Genomic DNA, 25,024 nt, shown 5'->3' with positions numbered 1-25,024 from the left:
CTTTCCAGAGAAATGCATAGACACAAAATTGGAAAATAGCTAATGCTCCATTTGTCTCCAAGTTTTTTTTTTAATACCATTATTATGTAAATTGTTACTGTAATCCTTGGCATTCAAGAAATGGCAAAAAGCAATTGTCAAGCTATGATGCTTATGTTCAATAAATACCACGATAAATTGTTTGACTGAAATCGGCTGCTTTTCTGCAGTAAACTTGAGCAATGATTTTCCAAATAATGTTTATGAAGAATTCTTTAGGTAAAAACTATTACAATTGTATTAGTTCATGGCTGAGTGTAATGTTCATATTTATTTGCTTGTTTATTGCAATAGCAATGTCAAAAATGGGGTGTGTCTAGCAAGGTACACTGGGTGGTCTTGTTCTTCCTCTAATTCTGCGAGGAAACAAGCATGGAATACTCACATCTCCCACTTACACTTGATACATCTGATCTCAGTACAAAGTCCTGCTTTGAGCTGAATTCTTTTAAACGGCTTTCTATGAAATACCAGTTAAAACTGATGCTTTACCTAACAGACTTGTCCTGGAATAATCCATTAACTTGTAGTAACAGTCTGTTACCTGTTTGTGTCCTGTTTCCTTTGTCTTGTTTGGCTGAGATTTACTTGCATTTGTTTCCATGGCTCCTTCTAGTAATGATGCAGCATTCTGCCAAACTGTTTCCTCCCCTGAGTCCATGTAGCCAAATGTCTATAGATCCAGAAATCACACTCGTGGGAGCAATGCTAGAAGGACTTGCTGAGCCAGTGTTTTAAAGCTTCTGCTGTACTTCCTTATCAGGGTGATAGCAAAGGAAAAATGGGGGAACATGTAAATCTTTAAAGAAAGGTAAATCTTTAATAAAACAAATACTTTCAGTGAGCTTTTTTGTTGTATTTGGCCATCATTTCTGATTGAATCACTCTATTCCTAGGCAGATGTGCACTTACAGCTCCTTTCTCTGTTCCACAAATGATGGTTATCACAAGAGATACATCTGTTTGCAGAAGTTAAGGTGTAACTCCTTCTGCTACCTTCACACACACAAATGGAAAAACAACCCCAAAAGCTACCCCTTGTCGTCTTCTTGTTGGCAGTCTTCCAATGGATCTGTTAGAAAGTTGGCAGGGTGATAGGTGCAGCATTTCGGGGGGGTGACAGGAAAGAGAAGATCTCAAAACAACATGCATGCAGGTATTTTGAAGATCTGTGCCTATTGTCCTGAAATAAGCACTCCTAAGCAAAGTGAGTGACACCAGGCCTGCCTGGGTACGTGGTAAGAACAGGAGCAGGTTCCTCTGTGAACCTGCTTTCTCATCCCTTTCTAATAATAGTGTAAATTGTGTCTGGCTTCAGTGTTATCTTACATATTGCTGTAATAAATCAGTGCCTTATCACTGTGAGTAAGAGGCCTGACCCCCAACTGAGATTTAGAGCTGAATTGCTATAAATTGTGTAGGAAGTCTAGGAAGGTTAATTAAAGAGCCTGGAAATACACTTAAGTTCCTCAACTTTGAGGTTAGAAACCTTGCTGCTTGATAGCTCTTCCTCTGTAGAGACAAAGCTGCAGCAATATATTTTTTTCCACTTTGTATTTATGAAGTGAGCCAAATTACTAAACAATAAGTTGGCTCGATAAGTAAACCAAATGTTTTTTGGGTAACTTTGTGGAACCTATTGTTCTGAAAGATTGTACTTAAGATTATAGAAAGATTTCATGACTAGGTAATGCCAATAGCTTTCAATGCAAATATAAGCCTGACCTTCAGAAACCATTTGGAAAATGGTATTTGTAGATACAGCAGTGATCAATAACCTCTCTTTTTACTGATTATTATGTAACTTCCTTTTTTTCCACTACGAAAGCCTCTTCATTCAAATTCATTGACTTCAAATCCATGTGATCAGTAGCTGTAGGTTTTGTAGGCTTTGACATTAATGTATACATGACACGAGGTAGCTTTTAGTCATAAAATCTGGATGGCTTTCAGGGGCGGTAAATAAGCCTCAGACAGTATTTTCAGTGACAGGGAGAAAACTCCTCCTTGAATGGTGTTGAACTAAAAGTAAGTGAGGAGTTAGCCTTAGTGCCATTTTCCCAATATTATAAAGATCTAGTAATTGAATAAGAAAATGACAAATAGAAATGTTTAATGAATGGTGCAAAGTTTTAGGCAGTTTATCATCCTGTCCCAGGCGGATTACAACCCCATGTCTCAGCTTTGCAGAAGCTGAGACATGTATTAGGTACATGTCATCAACAGGATAAGCTTCTAGTTTTTATTAGTATGTGTATTTATTCTAGTATTTGTTAGTGTGTGGTGAACTGTCTAGACCAGTTATTTCAAATTCTGTGCATGTAGAGGGGGGGAAGAAGGGGGCAAGCATGGCATGAGAGTAACCGCTTAATGTAGATTTGGGCATATGCAAAAAGAAAAGGGGTAGGACTTGTTTTTATATGAAAGCACTAATGGATGCACATACACGAAGAAGACAGGAGCTGAACATTCATTGTGGTGGAATTGGCTTCTGCTTCTGCAAAGCTGACTGCTTTGTATTTCAAGGTGGAACAAGTGGAAACTGAAGAATGCTTTGAAATGCCTAAGTTCTTTGCTATTTTTACTGTGCTTCTTTAAAGTGTAACCTCTAAAGCTCTGTGATTGCATTCTGCAGATGGTACAATAAGGTGATGGAATAGTTTCCCTCAGTAGTTTCTCAAACAAAGCTGTAATAGAGAACCAGATCTGGTTTCACTTACGTTGTTTTACATTAGACCTTGAAGCTGTGCATTCATGTGTACGGTTCAATAACACCGTATGGGTCAGTCTTTTATGAATAATGTCGGTGTAACGTAAGCAGGAATAGAAGAAGAAAATTAGAAAAAAACCCAAACAAACCAGGCCTCACAGGAGGAAAAAGGCTTTTTTTTTTTTTGTTTAAGTACTTGTTCCTTCCCTTTTGTGACAATGTTACCCTCCCTCTGATCCTTTGGTGAATAAACAATTTGAAATTAGCTTTCTTTTCTTAATGCTTCACAGAAAGAACGGGACTTAGAATTAGCTGCTCGGATTGGCCAGTCACTGTTAAAGAAGAATAAATCACTAACAGAAAGAAATGAGTACCTGGAGGAGCAAGTAGAACACATCAGGGAAGAGGTAAGATTTTTATGCCCAAGTGCTGTATCTGCAGTGATGGGGAGAATTTTCCTTGTAGCTTCACCTTGTCCATACTTAATTTTCTTGGACATCCTGTCCATAGCAGGTCAGTCTGTGTTGCAGAGGTTTGGTCAGCCATTTTTATAGCGTGTATACTCTTAGAAATGTGACCAAAAAAGTAATTTAACCTGTTGGCTCAAATCAGGTCATCGGGGCGGGGGGACACACACACACCCCCACCTCAAGCCATTGAATTTTGCTCTGCCTCAGATTTCATTTTCCTCTGAAACCAGCCGCTCTTTTTTGTTTTGAGTCACTATGTCCACTGTTTTCTTCTACCTGTTTTGTCCTTGTTCCCCTGCTTTATGCATAATTCCCCTCTGTTTTGTTTATCTCACTAATCACTCTTTCCCTTCTCCTCCCTCCCTTTGTGTGCAGCTCTTTCTTTTTCTTGTTTCTCCCCTGAATCTTTCTCAGTCCTCAGTTGCTTCTTCCTTGCTGACTGATGTTTAATTGCTTTTTTCGAAATGCTTTTCTCTTCATACCTGAGTTGAATTTTGGCTCTTAGAACATATCATTTGAATACTGGGAGTGCTTCCCTTTGTTTCTCCAACTGAATATGATATAGGTATCACTAAACTCTGCTGACTTACTGTCCTTTAGTGTGGTCTACCCTTTTTGGCAAGGAAAACTAATTCTTTTTTGTCCCAGAGGAGTGCTGCTGTTTGCTGCCTAAGTCCCATCATGTGGCAGACCAATTTATTTGTGCATTGGTCGATATGGCATTCACTAGGCATGTGCATACTGACTGGGCAGGGCAGTGCATTGATACCCTACATCCAGAATGGAAGATTTGATTGAGGAAGGTAGGAGACAGGGGTGGGCTGCCTCTGCCAGGTCTATTTTTATTTAGAGGGACTCAGGAGCGGCATTAGGAAAAGGGCCACCAGAAATAAGCTTCTTACCAGGTGGCTTGATATGTTGGGCCATATGTTCTATCAACACCCATCTTTCACACTGTCATTTTGACTCCTTCAAAAACTGGTGCTTTTGAGGCAGAGCTCATCAGGCTTTACAGTCATGACACTTTTGTATGTTGAAAATCTTTCTTTAGAAGGTTTCAAGTGTTCCATTAATGCTGAATTTTTAATATTTTAATAGAATGTTAACTAAAACAACTGTCTCTAAGGGCAAAGGATAAGAGAAGAGAATTGAATTGGTACTTTTTAAATTCTGTAAAAACTGCCTAAAAATGGTTTGGCTGGGGGATCTGTGGTTTCTGTAATATATAGACAAGTTTTTTCTGGTGTGTGGTATCATGTTAAGGTTTTCTTGGTGTATGTGTCATGGCATGAATAATTTAGCTTTATGTCTCTCTGACCTACCAAACTTCTCCTGACAAAACCTTCTGACTATCCCATGAAGTAGCTCAAGTTTTCCCTGTGTCCTTGTAACACGCCACATTTATAGGTACATGCGAAAGTAATATAGACCTGTGCAAAATGCATTAGATTCTTGGGTTTGTATTTTGAGTTTGTATTGTCAGGTGCTGCTTGGGTTTAGGAAGGGGATGTGATCGTGTTCAATAAAACCTGATGGAACTGAGACTTTTCCTGTAATGCACTAGAGAACAAAAGGTGATTGCACTGAAGCAAGCACTATACTGCGTGGACAGACACTTTAGGCTCAGCTTACTGTTCCAGAATTATATACTGAAAGCATAAACATTATGTTGAGAAAACTTTGTTAATTGTAAATCGTTTTGGTTACGGAGATGGGTGTCTGCCTCTTCAGCAGCAGAAGTGTAGTTCCCAGGTACCGTGTGTCTACCTGCTGTTGTATTGCCATGTTCAGTAAGAATGCTGCAGCTCCAATCTCAAGATGTGTCCCTTTTGCTGAGAAGGTGCTACCTACAGTTTAACATTGTCTCCTTTGAAATTAGAGCTCGGTACCAAAGCAACGTAAACTGTTACAATGTGCACTGTGTTTGAAATGGAGTCGGTCATTAGGTTTTAACTTCTCCTAATCTTTCTAAATCTCCCAGTTTACGCTTCTTTTTCCTCTTCAGGTTGTTATGTGTTTCTGAAGCTAAAACGGCAGCGCTTCAAACACAGTGTCAGTCCTCAGATAACACCACCTCAAACCTGTGGTAACGTCTAAGTAATACAGCCCTCTAGTCCTGATGTTCTAGTTCCAGGTCACATATCAGTTTGTGTTTTGGTGATAGCTGGTTTTAAAGGCTTTTCCAGATTTGATTTTGTTCTGTGTAAAGTGAGACGAAAGAAGCTGAATTATAATATGAAATGGTGGCTTAAAAAACGGAACATTGGTTTTGGTCTATTAGAGTAGAAGATAATGTTGGAAAGATAGAAATGCTCTTTGGCTTGGTACTTGCATGCATGTTATTTATGTACAGTGTAACTGAGTGTGTTCATTTTAAAGTGAATAATTCCAACCTGTTAAGCGTTTAGCTGCTGTCAGTCAGGAAAACTATCAGCTGGACTCTTGAAACAGTTGTTCAGATTCAGTAAGGATTGTTCCTGCAAGCTAGGTTCCATGTCTCTACAGCCTTGTGTTCTATGAGGATCCTTTTATCATCTACTTTAAATTATTTCCAAGATAGGTCCCGCTATTTCATGACATAGTTCTGAAGCTGAGTGAAGCTTTCAGGGTGAGGGAGTGAATTGAAAGCCTGAACAGATGAAGTCTTGGGAACCAAGCATGGTGACAGCTCGTGGCCCTTGTCCCTATTGCTTGGTAACAATACAGGGGGTGTGCAGGGGTAGCATGGTGGTGTTTGCTCCAAAGGGTACATGTTGCAGTGGCTTGTGAAAAAGGAGAAGAGGTCTTTTCTGTTCGTAAACCAAATCCTGTGTTTTGCAATGCAAAAGCATGTACTGGGTCTGGTTGGCATGGAGCTAATACTCTTCATGGCAGCCTGTATGGTGCTATCTTTTGGATTTGTGACTAAAACGGTGTTGATAACAACCAATGTTTTGGCTATTGCCAATCAGTAGAGGCACTCTTTTCCCCGCCGCCTCCCACCTCTGGCCCCATCTGTGCAAGAGGTTGGGAGGGGGCACAGCTGGGATAGCTGACCTGAACTGACCAAAGGGATATTCTATACCTTATGTTGTTACGCTCAACAATAAAAGCTCGGGGAAGGGAAGAAGAAGCTGGGACATTCATGGCTATGGTGTTTTTCTTCACAAGTAACCATTATGCGTGCCGAGGCCCTGCTTTCCACGAAGTGGCTGGACATCTGCCTGCCAATAGAAAATAGTGAATAAATTCCTTATTTTGCTTTGCATGCACAAGCAACTTTGCTTTACTTATTAAACTGTCTTTATCTCAGCCCATGAGTTGTTCTGGCTTTTGTGCTTCTGATTCTCTCCTCCATCCTGTGGGGGTCATGGGGGCAGAGCACGTGCTCAGCTTGTGGGTGCTTAGTTGCTGGCTGGGGTCAACACACCACAAAATGCTATGTCAAAGGGAAGTGTTGCTGGAAGTTACTGCAGTGAGGGTTTGGTTGTTTTTGTTTTTTCACATTTCACAGCACGGTTGAGGTTGGAAGGGATTTCTGGAGGTCATCTTGTCCGCCCCCCCCCTGCTCAAGCAGGGCCACCTGCAGCTGATTGCCCAGGACCATGTCCAGACATCTTCTGAATATCTCCAAAGATGGAGACTCCACCACCTCTCTAGGCAGCCTGTGCCAGTGCTCGGTTGCCCTCACAATGAAAAAGCTGTTCCTGATGTTCAGGGGACACCTCCTGTGTTTCCGTTTGTGCCCATTGCCTCTGGTCCTGTTCCCGTAAAATGTCACCCTTTCTGGCTGTTCACGCTCCTTTGGAGAACTGGAATGCTTGGAAATGGCAGTAAAAATAGTATCCTCAGTCTTTTTAATTCATAGAGAAAAAAGTGTAGCAAAAGCTGGAGATGATGTAGTGCCCACCCGCTGACAGTATCTGAATCCTTGCTACTTAAAGAGGCTGAGCCATAATGTGCTGGAGGGAAGTGAATTGTTATTTTTGGCTCAGCTTTTTAGCTCTTCCTGAAATGGGGAGAGTGAACCTCCCAAAACTAATGTATGGATTTTTGTTTCATCGTTTTCTGAAATGTGGTTGGTTGGGGCTTTTTTCCCCCTTGCATTTTAGAACGAATGTCTCAGGAGGACTTGGTGCCTTAGCGTTTCTGATTACACAGAATAGCCTTAGTAAAGTAAAGGACCTTGTTTGCTTAAAATTCTGCACAGTTTAAGTGGTTTATTGTATTGAGTCTGCTTTTTGTTTGATGAAAATGCAGCTTAAATCTATTTTATTGATATTCTGGGTTTTTTTGCCAGTAATAGCTACAAATATAAATATGCCTATAATACAAAAAGCAGAAGTCTAATACAAACAAATGTGGTCTGCAATTTGTGCATTGGAAAGTGAAAACTGAGGGCCAAGTCTTGCAGTGCAAGTGGAAAAGAACAGATCTGTCTGATCAGTTATGCTATTTCTAGCTATGCAAAGAAAATAAAAATTAATCTCTTGCCACTGAGGTCTTAAATTGCAGCTGTGAAGTGGTCTAAGTGCTACTGTGTAATTCATCTTTTAACTCTTTTCTTGGAGAATCGCAATATGAATTAACCAAGGTTAAGTTTGTGGAACTCACAATTACAGGGTATCTTAACCATTCAATTTTGATGTTTTGTTTCATTTCAATACATATATGTACTAAGTATGGGACTCCCACGTACTACTTTACTAGACTCATGTTTCGGAGTCATCAAAAGCCCAAACTACACCCAGAAACTGACTGCAGCCTCTACCATTGCAGGAGCCTCAGAATGGCAGCCTGCCACTGTCTGGTGGTGTTCTGCAGCTCAACAGGCAACTGAGTCCCAAATGTAACCTTGCTACACAAGCACTTCAGTAATTTTGTCTGAAGTCTCTCGGAGAGGAAGAAATGTCTATATCTGAGGTCTGCAAGGTCTGCAGCCAAGCAAGACGATGACAGTCATCACGTAAAATGGATAAGAAAGTGATGTTTGTCTTGATTGTGCCACATTATTTCTTGCAGTATCATTGCAATATATCCATTTCTGTGGATGTGAATCTAGACTAATGCAATAATGAATCAGGATTGCTCATCTTAAATGTGTTTCTCTTTCACCTTCTTTAATAGCAGCAGATAATTGCATTTTTGAACTTCTAAACAAAGTAATATTTAATGGCTAATTTAAAAGGTACTCTTTTCCTTCTTTCTAAGAAATAACGGAACTGGTTCTGGTCTGTTCCAGTTTTGGCCCCTTGATGTAGTCTGAAGATGATACTTGGAGGATGAATAACTAACTAATTTATAGAGGGTTTACTTAAGAATGTGCCTAGAAAAGCAACTTACTGATCTGCAAGCTCTTTCTGTGTGCAGGTTTCTCAGTTGCGGCATGAGCTCTCCATGAAAGATGAGCTGCTCCAGTTCTATACCAGTGCTGCTGAAGAAAGTGAGCCAGAGTCCATCTGTTCCACCCCGTAAGTTATCGATCCACAACATTGAACCTTTATCTGGTACTAAGCAGGCGTAGTTTGGACAATTTGACAGCTTTGAAAAGTAGTAAAATGATCCCTGTATTGGCTGGAACTGTAAATGGGACTCTGAACTTGTTGCATGGCATCAGCTGGGAGGATTTGCATTGGACCGGCTGGCTATACTGATGCTGACAGGAGTCAGGAGGGGAAGGTACATAGGGAGGCTGCTCATGCAGCGCTGTAACTTTCAAAGGAACTAGGTCTCTGTGGTGGTGAGGCAAACACTTACGGTACCCCAGTGCACCACATACCTTTGCACGCTGTGCTAGAACATGCGGCGTGTGTGACCTTTGCACTTGACGGACCTGATGGCGCTATGGAAAAGTTCCAAGCAGAGGGAAGGAAATAAAGCATGGCTTTATAGGGTGGGTTCCAGGCAATTAGCTGGTTGAACAGCGTCACAGGCTCTGAGGGGCTGTCTGCCCTTGCTCGCAAAGTTATTGCTGCATTCTGGTGAAGCCTGTGCAGCATTAATCAGGAAGATATTGGGTTGCTCCCTGTAGTAAGGTGGTTTCCATTCTCGTAGCCTTGGCTGAATAACTTTTCCATAGGAAGTGTGGGGAATAATAAATAAGTAAATAAATGTTCTCTTTTTAAAATCATTGCAAATACATTGCTGCCCAAACATACTAGCATGAACAAAGCAGTATTTCATGTGGCTCTGACTGGTTTTGAGACCTCTCTTCAGTCTGTTCTCCTGAGATTGGTCATAATACAGGTAACAATGAGTTAAAGCTGTTGTTTTCGTTACAAGGCTGAAGAGGAATGAATCTTCCTCCTCTGTCCAGAACTACTTTCATTTGGATTCTCTTCAAAAGAAACTCAAGGACCTGGAAGAGGAGAATGTTGTGCTTAGATCTGAGGTGAAATTCCTCCCTTTGTGTTTTGCTTAATATAGTTGTTCATTTAAATGCCAGAACACAGGTATTGAGAAGCGTGTATTAAAAGTTGAGAGAGTCTAATTAAGAGTATATAATTCCACATGTGACACAGATCTCTTTGTAGTTGTTTAATCACCATCCTTTATACTTCTAAATGAAGGAAAGGTTGGAACATGGAAGCTACGTGAAGCTACATGCAAAGCAGTTTCCTTGCCAAAAGAATGCCCAGGAGCATGGGCAGCTTTTGGAATACAGCACTGCACTTCGAAACACGTCTTAAAGGGCTGACCTGGTAGAAATGGGTGACGTTAGCTGCAGATCTGAAGTTTGCAGGCTGGCATGGTCTCTCTGGTACAAATTCAGTGTTTGTCAAAATAAAAATTGCTAGTCTAAATTTGCATTAAATATCTTCAATTTGTGTTTCAAGTCAGGCTGTTAATGTTTTAAGTTGAAAGTGTTTTTCTTGTCTTTTATTTCTGGCAATATTCCATTTGTTTCAAAGACAACACTTTTTAAAATTTTATTTACTGTTCCCTTTCTGTCAGAGATAACACTTCATAACTGAATATCCTATGAATAATTTTATATTAACTTTCAATGCAACTTTTAATCTTTGGGAGCATGTTACCATTTTGCAAACTTGTAGCAGAGTATATCAGGAGAAATACTTTTGAGCTAAGAATGAATGCATGAAAAGAGAGTATCATTACCATTTTCTACTGCAAATTCAGGGCCCATTGCAAATAGGTAGCATCACATCTTTGGACGAGACACTGCGTAAGGGAGGGTGCCGTGTGCTTCATTGTGAAGTTGCGCAAGGAAGATGAGATGGTTTGAGAGTAATGAAGGTAGGGTTAGGACTGAGAGGGCCACTGCATCACGAGCTAATAGGAGAACCCCACATAGCACTGACTTCCCTGCCAGGGAGATGCAGTCTGTGCCAGCGAGGCACAGGATGGAGCCAAATCTGAAACCTCTGAGCTACGCATCTCTCTACAGATGCAGTCTGTGGGTGTCTGTGCATGCCCCCAGCATTGGGAACAGACTATAGACCCACCGAGGTGGTGCCAGACAGAACCAGCTGGGTGTAGCCACGCTCCTCTTGGTGCTCCTAGAATTGTAGCGGAAAACACAAAGCAGGGAAGAAGGTAGCACTAAGGTTTTATGTGAGATATATGGTTACAGTGCCAGAACTTTAAAAATACTATTTGAATGGTTTTTTTAAATACTCGAATGTTTAAATCCATTATTTAAACCAAGCATTTAATGAGTTCGTGATGATACCTAGCTTAGTTCAGGTGATCAGATTAAGCTCTGCATACTAGTCTTTTCTATGTTCAGGGCTTTTTTTTTTTTATTTTAGTTACAAAATACACAGGTGACATCTAGTGGGGATATGGTGATAATGATGCAAGTTTCTCCATGCAGTAACGTTTCTGCTGAATGTTCACCTGGCCCCTTTTTCCAGAACATGAGGGAGGGCAGCCAAAAACTGTAGTTTCTCGCTATCTTCCTGGAGGAGTGATTAGAAAAGCTTGTCTTTCTGAAACAGATGGAAATGCAGCAACAGACTGACAAAGAACAAATGTGCTAACGTAGCATATTTGATGTGGATTTCTTGAATAGGCCTGTCAGCTGAAGACTGAAACAATTACTTACGAAGAGAAAGAGCAACAGCTTGTCAATGACTGTGTAAAAGAGCTAAGTATGTCCTTATTTCTTTTCCCTTCTCATTCGAGATTGTTCAGTTAAAAAAAAAAAAAAAAAGACAGCTGAGTCAGATCAGTCAGTCATGTTTTTCTGTGGTATTTATTTTCCTTACATAAATGGTTGTGAGGAGAAAATTTCTGGCTGAAATTTCACAGCAGAAAATTCTGGCTGTAAGCTAAATCTTTCTCAGTTGCAAAATAGTTCTGCATAGAAAATGTTGGTGTTAAGGGCAAGTACAGTCTCCTTCGCCACGTGAGCACTTTGTGTCTCTCTGCTTTTGTGTCCTGTTGCTGTTTTTCAAAAATACCTTGCTGTGTATTGGGGAAGGATTCTGCTGTTCCAAAAGAACATCTTTCTGCTTACTTTTCTGCTTTTGGGTTTGTAATGTTAATTGTAATCGCTTATCTTAAAGGGGATGCAAACATCCAGATTGCCAATATCTCCGAAGAGTTAGCAAAGAAAACCGAAGATGCTGCTCGGCAGCAGGAAGAAATCACCCATCTTCTCTCTCAGATAGTCGATCTGCAGAAAAAGGCAAAAGCTGTAAGGAATCCAGTTGCAAGACTACTGTTGTGTTTTGCTACTATTGTAGCTGGAAGACAAGTTACAATCCTCTGTATCCTAGAGCCTAAAAGAAATTTTCCACTCTCCTTATCTGGGTGACCTTGTTTGATGTTTAATATCTAGCATACTTGACTAGAGAGCGTCAATTTATTAAAAGATGCATATATGCAAATACAATAGTTAAATTTATTTTAAATATTAGATGTGAAATTCTGCCCTAAACTTAATGTCTTCGGTAAGACAAGAATGTCAGTCCAAGTATTTCAGTGGGCACACACTCATTAGTTTTAGGGTCTTGGAGGTTCATTTAGCAGGGCACAGATTGATGCTGGGTGTTCTTGTGTTAACATTTTAAAGTGTTGTTTAAATGTTTTTAAACTAACATGTGTGGACTAATATTGCTGCAGAGAGAGCCTTGAGAAAAGTTAGAATTTTCCTACTTACCTGTAGTATAGGATACAAACATCATCACAGGACAAAACATCACAGTATTTCTACCATTTTTTGGCATATTTTAGTGTGCAGTTGAAAATGAGGAACTTGTCCAGCATTTGGGAGCAGCTAAAGATGCCCAGAGACAGCTCACAGCAGAGGTGAGTATGTTACTTAGTACTACACTAATTTAGTAGTAGGGCAACGGCTGTTCACTTTACTATGGGAGTTTTAGTCTAAGCTGGATCCAGAAGTATTAAATAATTTTGCCCATGTATATGGAATGAAGGAACATTTATGTTCCTGGTAGAGTTCAAAACCTTTTCCTTCCTGTTCTCTTCTCCTCCTTCAACCGGCACACATTTTGAAATGGCTATATAGGAACCCCCTCTAGAGGTTGACTTCTCTAGGCTGGTAGTTTAAGCCTATTTTTAATAGTGAGATAACATGGAAGAGCTCATTCTTACTGTATTTGTTCAGGAAATAAACCGAAGACAGTCCAGGATTGCTGGCTGTCTTCTGGCTGCTACATTCACGTGAACAAAGTGGACAAAATAGAATGAATAAAGCTTGATCCCCTTATGATGTGTCTTGCATTTGGAATACTTGGTGTTGAAGGCGGGAATGCCCGTAGAAACTTTTCCTGCTGATGAGCCTTTTGTATCTGTGGTGCTCCACAAAGATTGAGCTCATTCTTCTCCATCCCTTTATTGGGAAAGACATTATCAGGATCTCTGTTTCTAAGCCAAGTAGCTTATTTTTTGAAACTTATAGGAATGTGCTATTTCAGACTTCTACCCCTTTGCCAAACTTGGTTGAAATGGCTGATGAACTCAAAAACTATGAGGGTACACAGATGTCTGCAGAGTGATTACTTAAGACATGTTTCCTGAGAAAGTCAAGCTAAAAATAAGGCATGGTCTTAGGCTCTTGGAGGTTATATGCATATATATGTATGTATGTAAGTAAGTCTTGGTTTTAAAATTCCTAAGTCCTTTGGAACACTGTGAAATGTCTTGTACTTTTCCGGTGCTGTTTGCCACTGTGGTCATCGTGGCAGTAATTCGGCACTATACCCAATCAGACTAAAGATACTTTTAGCTCTGTATCTTCTCCTTGACAGTGGCTTCATGTAGATACGTAGGATAGGAAATGGAGCAAGCAGTTCTTCCCCCTCGGCCCTTCCTCTTACTAATCCATGTTATTTATTATTTTTAATGATACTTATTCTTTGGCGTTATTTTCCTTTAAGGTGCGATATTCTTCCCTACACCATTATCCTTTACCAGTGTGAAAAGAATTTGCAGGCTTTTTGTGATGATAGTGCAGCCCATAAGGTCTTGAACTGTTTTCTGTATGTTACAGTTGCGGGAGCTGGAAGACAAGTATGCAGAGTGCATGGAAATGCTTCATGAGGCTCAAGAAGAGCTGAAAAACCTTAGGAACAAGACTATGCCAAATGCCATATCACGTCGGTACCACTCTCTCGGTCTCTTCCCTATGGTAAGCAGATTTAAGAAAAAAACCGCACACGCCAGAAAACAACCAAGTAAAGGATATGTGAGTGTTTGCACCTGACTTACAGCTTCAGGGATGGAATGCTAGGCCAGATGTGAGCATGGGTGAAATGTGTATTTATATAGTGTTAAAGGATACCCGAGTGATCAATTTTGCATCCCTAGTTCTGAAACAGTAGTGCTGTGCAGTTACTTGGTTTTGCTGCAGTATTACATACAACCTGCAGCTGGCTGTGCTTATGCTGTGAATCATGAGTATCATTAATAGGTTGTTACACAGTTCTGTACGTCTTTGTTATGCATCTCCTGTCCTGTGGTGGCTGATTTTCAGCTGGAGTTTCCTGTTTTTCTTCAATATCCCTGGAGATGTAATTTCCTGGTAACATAACTAATGGTTTCTGGACATGTCGTCCTTCTAGTCACTTATGATATACATTCTAGTTCTTCAGTACTTGAATAGTTTACACATATATTCTTGGTTTAGGGTCACTGAAAATTCAGTGGTTCATTAAAAGAATATTTGTTGCTAATATGTATTATGGCAACATGAATTACGGCAGTGTCACTGGTGTTATCAGTTCATTTGATTATGACATTGTACATTTAAAGCATGGGGAAATATGCAGTACCCTCAACCAAATGAGAAAAAAAAAGAGTGGATAAGAATGTCTAGGTTAGTTCAGTGCCTGGCTCTGCTGGCCTCTGTATCTCTAGAATAATTCCGTTACTTTGAGGGCAATGATATCAGTGAAGTTTCTTTTGACTTACATTAATGTAATCAAGCAGCAGAATCTGGCCCTCCTTGTCTTTAGCCATGTCTCATCTTAACTGCTGAGGAAGAACATAGATTATATTTGTGCTTACAGGAAGTAAATTGTCAACAAAGGCTTAACTTGCCTTTTTGTGTTCCCTTCTGAGACTGAACATAGGCCAATTTGAAGTGCAGATGTTTAGTAATACAAGTTGTACTTGCACAAATACAGTTGAAAGCTGCGAAAAGTATGCCTGTGCTGATACAGGTTTATGTGTGTTGTATAAAAATGATTTTCAAATGTTGAATCATGGGACCAAAGATCATTCAGATTTGTGAATGTTTGACACTTAGACCCTGCACTTAACTACATTTAGGCAGTAAAACTTACTGACCAGCAGTGGAAGATTGATAGCCTGTTACCTTTAACCCTATGGGGGAAGTATATAATGCTTTATGCCAAGAACCATGTCTTTTTTGTGGGTGGGTAATGTTGTGAAAGGGAAGAGTGTTTTCTGTTTATTTTAAATGAAAACAAATTAATCAAGACTTTACACATCAAAGGTGGGTGTTACTGAGTAGGGAATTTAGTCTGGGAAGTTGGAGCACCTGAATTCTGTTGTTGCCTGTGATGGTGGTTTTAGCAGTTTTGACAGATGTTATATGTCTTCAGATGACAAGTACTGTAGCAGTATGAAGCTAAGCCATAATTTGTCAGTGATTTAGATATATTCATTAGTCTTCCAGCTTTCCAGTCAATTTTCATTTTTAAACCTTGCTTTTTTCTGGAATGAAACCTTATTAATTATTATTTTATATAAGTAATGAATTATTTTCTGCAATGACAACTTATTAATACTACAATATTTGTTCTTCTTTTCTGCTTACTTTTAACAGGATTCTTTAGCAGCAGAGATAGAAGGGTCAATGAGGAAAGAACTGCATTTAGATGAACCCGACTCTCCTGACTTGGCGTATGACTGAAAAGAATTGGTTCCTAATTGATTACATCTGAAGTTAATTATTATTTGATGTGAAAGGAAAAGACAGGAAATAGTTGAGCTAGGGATTTAGAAAGAAATATTTCTGGCAGAGTGTGAATGATAGAGAGAAAGGAAAATAAAGAGTCTGGTTATTGGGGTGCTTATTTCTTCTGCTAAAGCTACCAAAAGAAAAAGCCTATACGTAGGTTTTGCCTTGTCTTCTGAACTTTTTGTCCACATTCTTGAGTGCTGAGAATGCGAAAAAGTTTGTTTTCTTGTATGTTACCGTGCCAGGTTTCTTCAGTTAATGATTAAGGAATGAGTTCAATTCCTCGGGTTCTCTCTTCAGGTGTTGTAAGAGAAGTTATAAGGTAATTATTGATCTAATCCGGTTTCTACAGGGAGAACATCAGTGCAGAAAGGGATTTAGAGTGGTTGGGTACTTACAGTGTGACACCCATTACACCTGTGCTAAACTTCTCCTGAATTAAACAAGAGAGTAGTTTGAAACAAGTTAAATACTTGTGACAGTCCAAAAGCTATAGATAGATACAGCTTGGCAGAAACGGCCTTACTGACACCAGTTGCATGTGTACTCTAATAGGTTTACCTCACCTATTTGTACAAAGCATGGACTGGTTAATTTGAAACAAGTTAATCCAATTTAGAGGGTATGTTAGAGAAGCAGAGTTTACAAAGAAAGGACAGTCAGAGAACATACAGTAGGAACTGTCCAGAAACCTTCTAAGTATATTTACAAAAAGCTTCACACATACTTAAACCTTCCCTGAGCATGAGCCAAGAATTGTAAGTGAGGCTTTGATAGAGTAGAATGTTGATTAGAAAAATGTAAGATCAGAAAGGTGTGAGCACGCTCAAACCCCATAGGATCTTTTTGTCCTTCCAGAGTAATCTAACTTAAGGATAGTTTAATTTCTTCAGAATATTTTTTATATTGCTATTGCATGTACCAAAAAAGGACACCTTTTTTTGGCTTCATGACTTGTCTTGGTTTTATTTGTTTGCTCAGCAGTAGTAACTGTAACCTCTGTGGGACCGTTTATTGATAGATGCTCTTAGATTCAGCCTCTTAAAGGTATACAACTATAGACTTGGAGCCTACACAAAAAGATTGCAACTGTTAAGCACTCATGGACAGAAGGAAAGAAATTCGGATGACATTAAATGGCATAAGGCATGCTGTTGTTGTTATACCCTGGCAGTGTTACCTTTAAGCTGGAAGGGATGCGCTGCTGTTGTGTTCAGCCATTGTTGAACTGTAAAACAAAGCAGCACTGGCACTTCTGTAGCATGATGTGGGGCAAGTTTATTTTGTCAAGAAATTTCTGCTGAAGTGTCATCTGATCTTAACCTTGAAGCAGATGAACAATGTTTGTTATGATATCAGGACAATAGTGATAAAGAATGAACTGTAGAAGTAGGTCAAAAATTAGGTTTCCAGTCTTGACAGCCTCTCTCTAGACTCTTGGTCCATTATATTCCTGATGTTTTTTCTTTTTTTTTTTAAATGCTATTTAAAGGGGTTGGAAATTGGTTTCAAAAAGAAAAGATACAAGACTTGCTTGCATAGAGATACTCAGTAGAGTAAATTCAAATTCTCTTTTAAAATGGATTAGCCAGTTCATAGTTAAGAATCAAATGGAGATCAATTTTGTTTTTTAAAAACTCATTTCCACACAATGGCTTTAAGGCGTTTTTAGGTGATGCTAAATGCTGAAATGCTCCTTCACTTAATTTTTATTAATATTCGAGAGGGTCCATGCACATAATTCTCAAATGTTCTGCCTGAAATATTCTAGGATGATGGAAGTAGTATGTTGATGGATTGAATGTAATGGCCAAACTGTAGCAAGTATGGCACCCTATGCATACTACTTTACAGAAACTATAAAGACAAGGTGGTTGGTGGGGCTGTGAATAGGAAGGGTTTTAACAAGCTGTTACCTGTTGCTCTGTTCCTTCTTAAGATGAGAAGGCACTGTGTGATTATTAACTGTGTGTATGTCTTACCAGTCATCAGAAGCGGGTCTTCGAGACGGTGAGAAATGTTAACCAAGTTGTCAAGCAGAGATCCATGACTCCGTCACCAATGAATATCCCAGGCTCTAACCAGTCCTCTGCTATGAACTCAGTCATTTCTAGCTGTGTCAGCACTCCACGTTCCAGTTTCTATGGGGGAGACATCTCTAACATTATGATAGACAACAAGACCAATAGCATCATCCTAGAGACAGAATCCTCTGACAATGGGTCAGTACTGTAGCACTGGGCTTTGCTTTTGCTTTGTTTCTGACATAAAGGCAAGGTGTTTCTGTTTTCCTCTTTTTGTCTTGTATGTCACTGTGTTAACTGCACAATATATCTTCAAAAGTTACTTTATTTTGTGCTTATAGTTCTTGAGCATTCAAGTTTATTTAAAAAGGAAAGCTTTTTGAAAGCACTGTCTATCAGTGTCTGCAACTTGCACCTGTTCTGAGATGCAGCAGCACCAGGTGATGTAAAACCATGCTTTGTCTTTGCAGCTGTGGGTCAACACTTTAATTATATTTTCACTATTTTACATTAATGCCAGGGAGTTGTGATCAAAGCTGCAGCTACAGCTAACTCTTTCGATCCTAAAAATAAATAAATAAAGTCTGTGTGTGTAGGTTACCTAATATGAAAACTTGTGAACTAAACCAATCAGAACTTTGCTCTTCTAGCTACTTGTCTCTTCCCCCAGTACAGCTTCACACTGTTCTGTATATGCTTTCCAGTAAAAATGACTTAATATCTCAAAACAATGAATATTTGTCAGCATAATATACTCTTGTGACTCATTATGGTATTCTTGCAGTGTTGGCCCAGTAGGATGTGGCCTGCTTACTTGAGTTTGTATAACCATAAAAGACCCACAAGCAGGCATCTCCCATCTCCTTGTAGGAGAAAGCTCTTAAGTAAAGCACAGCTTTTCCAACCAGGAGTTTCCAGGCAGGAACTAGGATTCAAAACAGTTTTATTATGAAAGAGAAAGAAAATATTGGTGTTTGCCTTTGAACTCTCCGGACAAGTAGCAAGTTGTTCCCAGACATAGTAATTTAAAGGTATTGGTGAATGTCTCAACATGTGGAAGTTTTAAACAAACATCTCTAAGAATTTATTTTCTTCCTCCCCTCTTTTTTTTTTTTTTTTTTTTTTTTTTTTGTGTGTGCGTGTGTGTGTGCATCCCCTGTTATGTTTTAGAAATGAAGACAGGGTGAAGAAGCCTGGAACTCCGGGGACTCCAGGCTCCAGTGACCTAGAGACTGCCCTTCGCAGGCTGTCCCTCAGGCGGGAGAATTACCTCTCGGAGCGGAAGTTCTTCGAGGAAGAGCAGGAAAGGAAGTTGAGGGAACTGGCAGAAAAGGGCGAGCTCCACAGTGGTTCCGTTACCCCCACAGAGAGCATCATGTCGCTGGGAACTCACTCCAGATTTTCAGAATTCACTGGATATTCAGGAATGTCGATCAGCAGTCGCTCCTACCTGCCAGAAAAGCTTCAGATTGTGAAACCACTAGAAGGTGATAACAAAGGGCCTCGGCCTTTATCTGTTCTTCTTAGTGACTCTTTGTGGTCTCTTATCCATCACCAGAAAGCAGGAAATCTTTGCAATACATATTCTTTTTACTTTAGAGACAGTAATCCGCGCTGTTGGTTTGAAATCTTCTAACTACTACATTTTTCCTCAGGCCTTAAAAGTGTTAGGAAACAATTCCAGCCACAGCAGTAAAATAGATGTTACAGGCCACACATGCATCAGCAGTGCAGCCTTACATCTAACCCAAATCCCAGTGTTGCCATTTCATACTTAGAAAAGGAAGGTGGCTGAGTTTCTGAAATCTAAGCAACAAGAGTATTAGTTCATCAAATCTCAGCTCTGCAAATCAGTGTCTGGAAAGACCTTTACCTACTTCAAGTAGTCCAGTTGGTCTAGTAGGACTATTTTTGTGGTTAAAAATGACCTCTAGACTTTAATTGGCTGTTTGAGTGGCCACGCATGAGTGTCTGTGGCTTTGGTTTCATGTGTGAAATGAGGTGGGGTTCTTTAACTCAAATTTCCTCCATATATTATCTCAGAAGAAGGCAAGATATAGGTAGATGGTAGTCAGGGCTAGAACTTTATTTCAGAGTTAAGTGCATTTCTGTAGTCTGTCTAACAAAGCTGACAGTGCACATATAGTGTAGTCTGCCTGGCTTTCTTCAGTCCTTTCAGGTTGTTGCTGAAAGTTAAAGTTGTGTAAATTCCTTCAGGTTTTAAACAAAATGAAGCTGTTTTCCTATAGTACTTCACAGATATGCTAGTTACATAATTCAGCTTTGGTTTCTCTTTCTCTCTTTTCCTTTAACATAACTCTGGTGTTACATTACATTGTCTATGTGTGTTTTAATTGCAAAAGTTCCCTTTTTTCATCTTTTTAGAACAGATTTCATCTATAAGGAGCATTTAGCATGACACATTCAGAAGCAAAAATAACCCTTCTTGTATCCTGAAGAAAGTGATGTGCTATATCTACCTATTCAAATGAAACTGTAGCCATAGCGCACAAGTCCGTACTGTTTAGCAGATTTTAGTAGTTTGTTTTCATGACTGCTTTTAAATGGTCGTAAAAATTCTTGTACCATGTGAGGGAAGGGCTTATCCAAGCTTTGTGTCAGTTACTGGTTGCTACCACTGTAATAGATTTCTGTCACCATCCCATTATATCTGCTTTTTTCTTCCAATAAACTCTTAAAGTCTTTATCATCTTTCTATCTGTCTGGGTTTTTTTTCCTGGTTTTGTTCATTGTTCTCACTGGGTCATTTTTTTCCTTAAAATTATTGCACCTTTTAATATACTTCTTATGTTTGGTTTTACATCTCACTTGTAGTATGTTCGTGTCTGCCTGTTTCATAAGTTTAGTGTTTGTTCTCTTTTATTAAATACATGTTTATGATTCTTTTCCTCACTTCAGCTTAATTTCTTTCCTGAGTATTTTTCATGAGGTTTAACTTTTTCTTATTCAGCTTCATGAATACTTTCAAAGTACTGGGGCAAAATAGTCTGCACTACCTGCAGACTGTTGTCAGTAGTTGTGCCTTTGGTTTTTTATTACTGCTTTCCTAAGGGTGCTCATGCCATAAAATGAGGAAGGAAAAAAATCAGTTCTATAATACACTTCAGGTTAGTGGCTTCTATTCCTTTAAAGCAATCTTTTAAATCCCACAGTAAAATTAGAGTGACAGAAGCACTAAGAAATGAATCTTCTTCTTCTTTTGCACCTTTAAAAAACAAAAACAAACCCCCCCCCCCAAAAAAAACCCCCAACAAAACAAAACCAAAAAACACTTTCTTTTAGTCAAACAGAATGATTGCTTGATTTGATTTGCTTTAGTTACAGTCTGGTGGGGTTTTTGTTTTGGTTTGGTTTTTGTTTTTAAACTGTGCATCTGCAGCTTGTTGTACCATAAGCATGAAATAGCACTCCCTGTGTGCTGTAGGAAAACTTGTAGGAAAACCTTGGACTGATTATGTCTTCACTCACTTTGTTGCAATCCTGGCAGCAACACATCATGAATTTCCAAGCTTTCTCTGACCCCCATACTATACATGTGATAATGCAGATATTGGAAACAGAAAAACAAACTCTATTCATATACCTTATTTTGCTTTTGAATTTATTCTTACTTCAGCCAGGCAGTCCCACTCTTGCACACTAATTCTCTTACGCCAGCTTTTTCTGATAGCATAATTTACAAAACTGTCTAGTAGGAGCCTGGGACTGAATATAGGTCAAGGTGTTGTATTCCCCCCCTTCAATTTGGCATGCTTTTTTGTGGTTTTTGGGTGTTTTTAAATCAAAAGGTAGTTGACAACTCTTGCATTGCTTTCTGCATTAGTATTAATTTTCTGTATGGAAAAGTTAAAGCTCCCTTTCACACATTTTATGAGATCGAGAATAAAGAACAGAGGTGGGGAGAAACTCAAGATATCCTCCTTTTTGTGATGATGCTTAGGCTACTTTGATTTCCAGTTTCCAAAAGAAATTAATAACATGTAGTGTCAACAGAAATGTTAAAGCTCAAAATGCAGATATTCTGATGAATATATTTCCATAGGAAAGATACAAAATGGTATCAATTTAATGCTTGTACTCTGCAGAGTTTTTCTGAGTATAAATTTTGGTGAGCTTTAAGGTGAAAAAGATTGCATCTTCAGAAGCTTGCATATAGAAGTTACTTAGCAACAGGATTTTATACTTGCATACTGTGCAGAAAGAAATTTTGATTTCCAGTGTTTTTCTGTAACTTTTGAGGGTATTGTCATACTGCAAAGCTCTACTCTTTGGTGAAGACTTGACGATATCTATCACTTCTCCACATTCTGGAATATTTCTTTTATGTAGAAGCAAAAAAACTTGACCTTTGTGACAATTCAGGAGTAAATATAAGTTATGTAAGTTATAGGGATGTTTTCTTCATTAGTTATTTATTTTGGGGTTGTAATCATTTCTACTTCTTCAGCCTCAAGAGTACCAATCAGTCTAAATCCTCTTTAGTCCGCCAAAAATTACTTTAAAAAACAAAAACACCATTATCCAAAATAATCCAGCAGATCCAATTATTCTGAGCTAGAAATTACATGTTTTAAAAAGTGAGATAGACTTAATTAAAATGCTACTCACTGATCCCAGTCATTCTACAGAAGGACATTTTCCTTGTTCACTCCCTATTTACAATAAGCTTCTTGTAATGCAATACCCTTATTGTGAAATGACAATTTTCTCATTCCATAGGATTTTTCTCAGATGCAAAATAAAGTGTATAAGAGCCATCCCTTCCCTAGTTATTACAGTGGTTTAGATTTTTGCATGTACTGTGCAACATATTGAACGTTCTTGGTCTTTGAATACTGGTGAGATGTTTGTGTGCCCCCTTGCTGACTGAGTCGGTATTCTGCTCTGGGGAGAGGGGACAGGAATAAGACGACAAAAACTGCTCCGATTTGAGCTGGCAGAGATGAAAATAAAGATGCTTTGTTTGTGTCATAGGACTTAGAATGAATAGTTTTAAGTCACACGTTACAGCACAGTAATGATTGGTGGACACATAGAAAATTTAGGCCCTTGCGAGCAACGTTTAATCACTACTTGAGGAATTGGATAAATCCTCCCCTGATTTCAGTGGGCCCATCTCAGTGTATATATCAATTTAATCTGATACATTGCTGTTTCTGAGTCATTGTCTCCTACTGAATGCTGAATATTGAATGCTTTTCTCTGTAAAATGCACCTCTTTCCTCACTCAAAAATATTTTTCTGCCAAGGACGAAGCTACAGGTACGGTAGCATTTAGTTATGTAGTAGCCGAGTTCCTGTAGCATAGGGGCTCAGGTAGGGGCCATACAAGTATTTAGTCTTGATGTATAGGTCAGAGGTATTATCTGCTTACGGATGCCTGGAGTTGATGTGGCTTTCTAACATATGGTAGAAAGCTGAAATTGCTGTGTAATCTGTGTGACTGCTGTCCTCCTGTTAGCCGCCGGCAGTAAATTCTGGCATGTTTCTAGCACCTTTCTTCGTGTGAGCTTAATGCGGGAGTATGTGGTATATGTTCCTCTTAGAGCTTTCTGTGATTGTGCTCAGATAAACTGTTGAATGTTAATTCCTTCTACTCCTACTCAATCCTGTGAATTTAGGGGGATAAGAATATAAATGGGGAGGGGATGTGCGTGTGCACAAGTATTCCACATCTTACCACCAGACTTTACCTATCAAAGTGCTTATGTGATCAGTTTATTTCATATTGATCTGGAAATGATGAAGAGTAGGTGAAGCAGTTTTGCCTTGTAGCTTGTCTTCCAAGAAATACTAAAGCCTAGAAATATTAACCCCAGAAACATTAAAGGTTTGGAGCTCCCAAACCTTTGGTCTTCTGAATAAAAAAAAGTGGGATTTTCTGCCTTTTAGATCCTGGATTGATTACTGATTTATTTTGGTTGTCTTTGTGTTCCCTTTCAAGGTTCTGCCACTTTGCACCACTGGCAGCAGCTGGCTCAGCCTCACCTGGGTGGGATCCTGGACCCGAGGCCCGGGGTTGTCACTAAGGGCTTCAGGACACTGGACCTGGACCTGGACGAAGTGTACTGCCTTAATGACTATGAGGAAGATGAGACAGGTGACATTTCTTACAAGGGCCTAACTACCTCGACGCCAGTTCAGCACACAGAGACCTCAGGTGAGAGGTCACAAGCACAAGTGACTGTTTCAGACAACAAGAATAACCCCCGCCAATCTCAGGCTTTCACAGAGGAGATGCAGGAGTCCGCGACTGACGATGATGAGGGGTCTGGTGAGGGAAACTCATTAAGTCCAGTAAAACTGACATCTTTACAGGATTTTGATTACTGGGCCATTCTCACATCTCTCCAGAACAGCATCCATAGTATTGCTTTGTGTGTAGCATCTGCACGTTAATGCGTGCAGTAGTTAGAACATAACCATTCTAATATTGGCTCAAAAATCCTTCCTTTAATAATCTTTTAATTTGACTTTTTTTTTTTTTTCAGTAACAGCATCTGTGGTCAATATTTTACTCTATCTTGATAAGAGAAGGCTGCTAAAAGGAATGGTTCGTTTACAAACCTTTGTGTGGGACGTATGAGACTTGTATGTGTATTTAGTGCACACTCGTCATTGTATATAACGTGTAGATGATATATATATTCTGTATGCCTATAGTGCAGGTATTCTTCTGTTCATAAGAGGTGATGCCATGCTTTAGATTTTTGTACTTCGGGTAAAAACCAAAGACTGTCTGATGACAGAAGGTGCATCTAAGTTGCCTTTGCTGAAACAAGTGGAAGTGCCTTGAAAATCAAGCAAAGAAATTCTGCAAGTTTAATTCGGTTACCTCAGATACAGTTACCTGTTTTGAAATTCCCTTTGAGATAAAAAATTAAGAGGATGTTTTTATGCAGAGAATAATGATATTTGCCTCATTCCCTCTCTACCACACTATTGAATTCTGTCCTTCCTATTTACACCATATTAAGACTTAAGCATTTTTAAGTGACGCAGTACTGCATGAGTTATTAGGTAGTCTGAACTGACATTTGCAGTCTATTATTGCATGAGGCTACGGGTTCTCAGCCCACAGATGTGTTTTGAGTTTGTGTGGTTTCTTTTGTTGTTGCTGGGTTTGGTTTTTTTTGGGGGGGCGAGTTGTTTGTTTTGTTTTAATAAGCTATATAGGAGTGTTAGTCTTTGTTAAGATTTGCCACAGGTAAACAATTATATTTAGTCCAGAATCGGAAAACTACCAGAACTCCTTTTTACTGAGACATCTTGTTTTTACATAGCTACTTTAAATGAGCACAGTTCCTTCCCCCTCATTTTTCTGGAATAGATCATAATTTATTATCTGACTGATCTTTGGAAGATT

The 25,024-nt window shown here is 39.3% G+C and overlaps 1 protein-coding gene across 11 annotated transcripts in view; it reads left to right on the top strand.

The window, feature by feature from the left end:
* Positions 1-25,024, top strand: part of TRAK1 (trafficking kinesin protein 1) — a 138,084-nt gene that overhangs the window by 97,293 nt on the left and 15,767 nt on the right. For 6 of the 11 annotated variants that reach the window (XM_087769004.1, XM_087768975.1, XM_087768957.1 and 3 more), the window contains 11 exons: positions 3,040-3,156; positions 8,569-8,669; positions 9,481-9,589; positions 11,234-11,312; positions 11,730-11,860; positions 12,400-12,474; positions 13,679-13,816; positions 15,479-15,555; positions 17,599-17,835; positions 18,808-19,124; positions 23,603-23,932. In XM_087769004.1, coding sequence (XP_087625130.1) covers positions 3,040-3,156; positions 8,569-8,669; positions 9,481-9,589; positions 11,234-11,312; positions 11,730-11,860; positions 12,400-12,474; positions 13,679-13,816; positions 15,479-15,555; positions 17,599-17,835; positions 18,808-19,124; positions 23,603-23,932 — 1,711 coding nt within the window. The remainder of the gene's footprint in view (positions 1-3,039; positions 3,157-8,568; positions 8,670-9,480; positions 9,590-11,233; positions 11,313-11,729; positions 11,861-12,399; positions 12,475-13,678; positions 13,817-15,478; positions 15,556-17,598; positions 17,836-18,807; positions 19,125-23,602; positions 23,933-25,024) is intronic. The other 5 variants (XM_087768966.1, XM_087769025.1, XM_087769015.1 and 2 more) reach the window with 1 other exon arrangement.

The sequence above is a fragment of the Nipponia nippon genome, unplaced genomic scaffold (assembly GCF_047370975.1).
Source record: "Nipponia nippon isolate SJK-2023a ecotype South Korea unplaced genomic scaffold, ASM4737097v1 scaffold_1, whole genome shotgun sequence".
Lineage (NCBI taxonomy): Eukaryota > Metazoa > Chordata > Aves > Pelecaniformes > Threskiornithidae > Nipponia > Nipponia nippon.
Note: the sequence above shows the minus strand (reverse complement) of the source record. Positions and strands in the feature narration are given on the sequence as shown.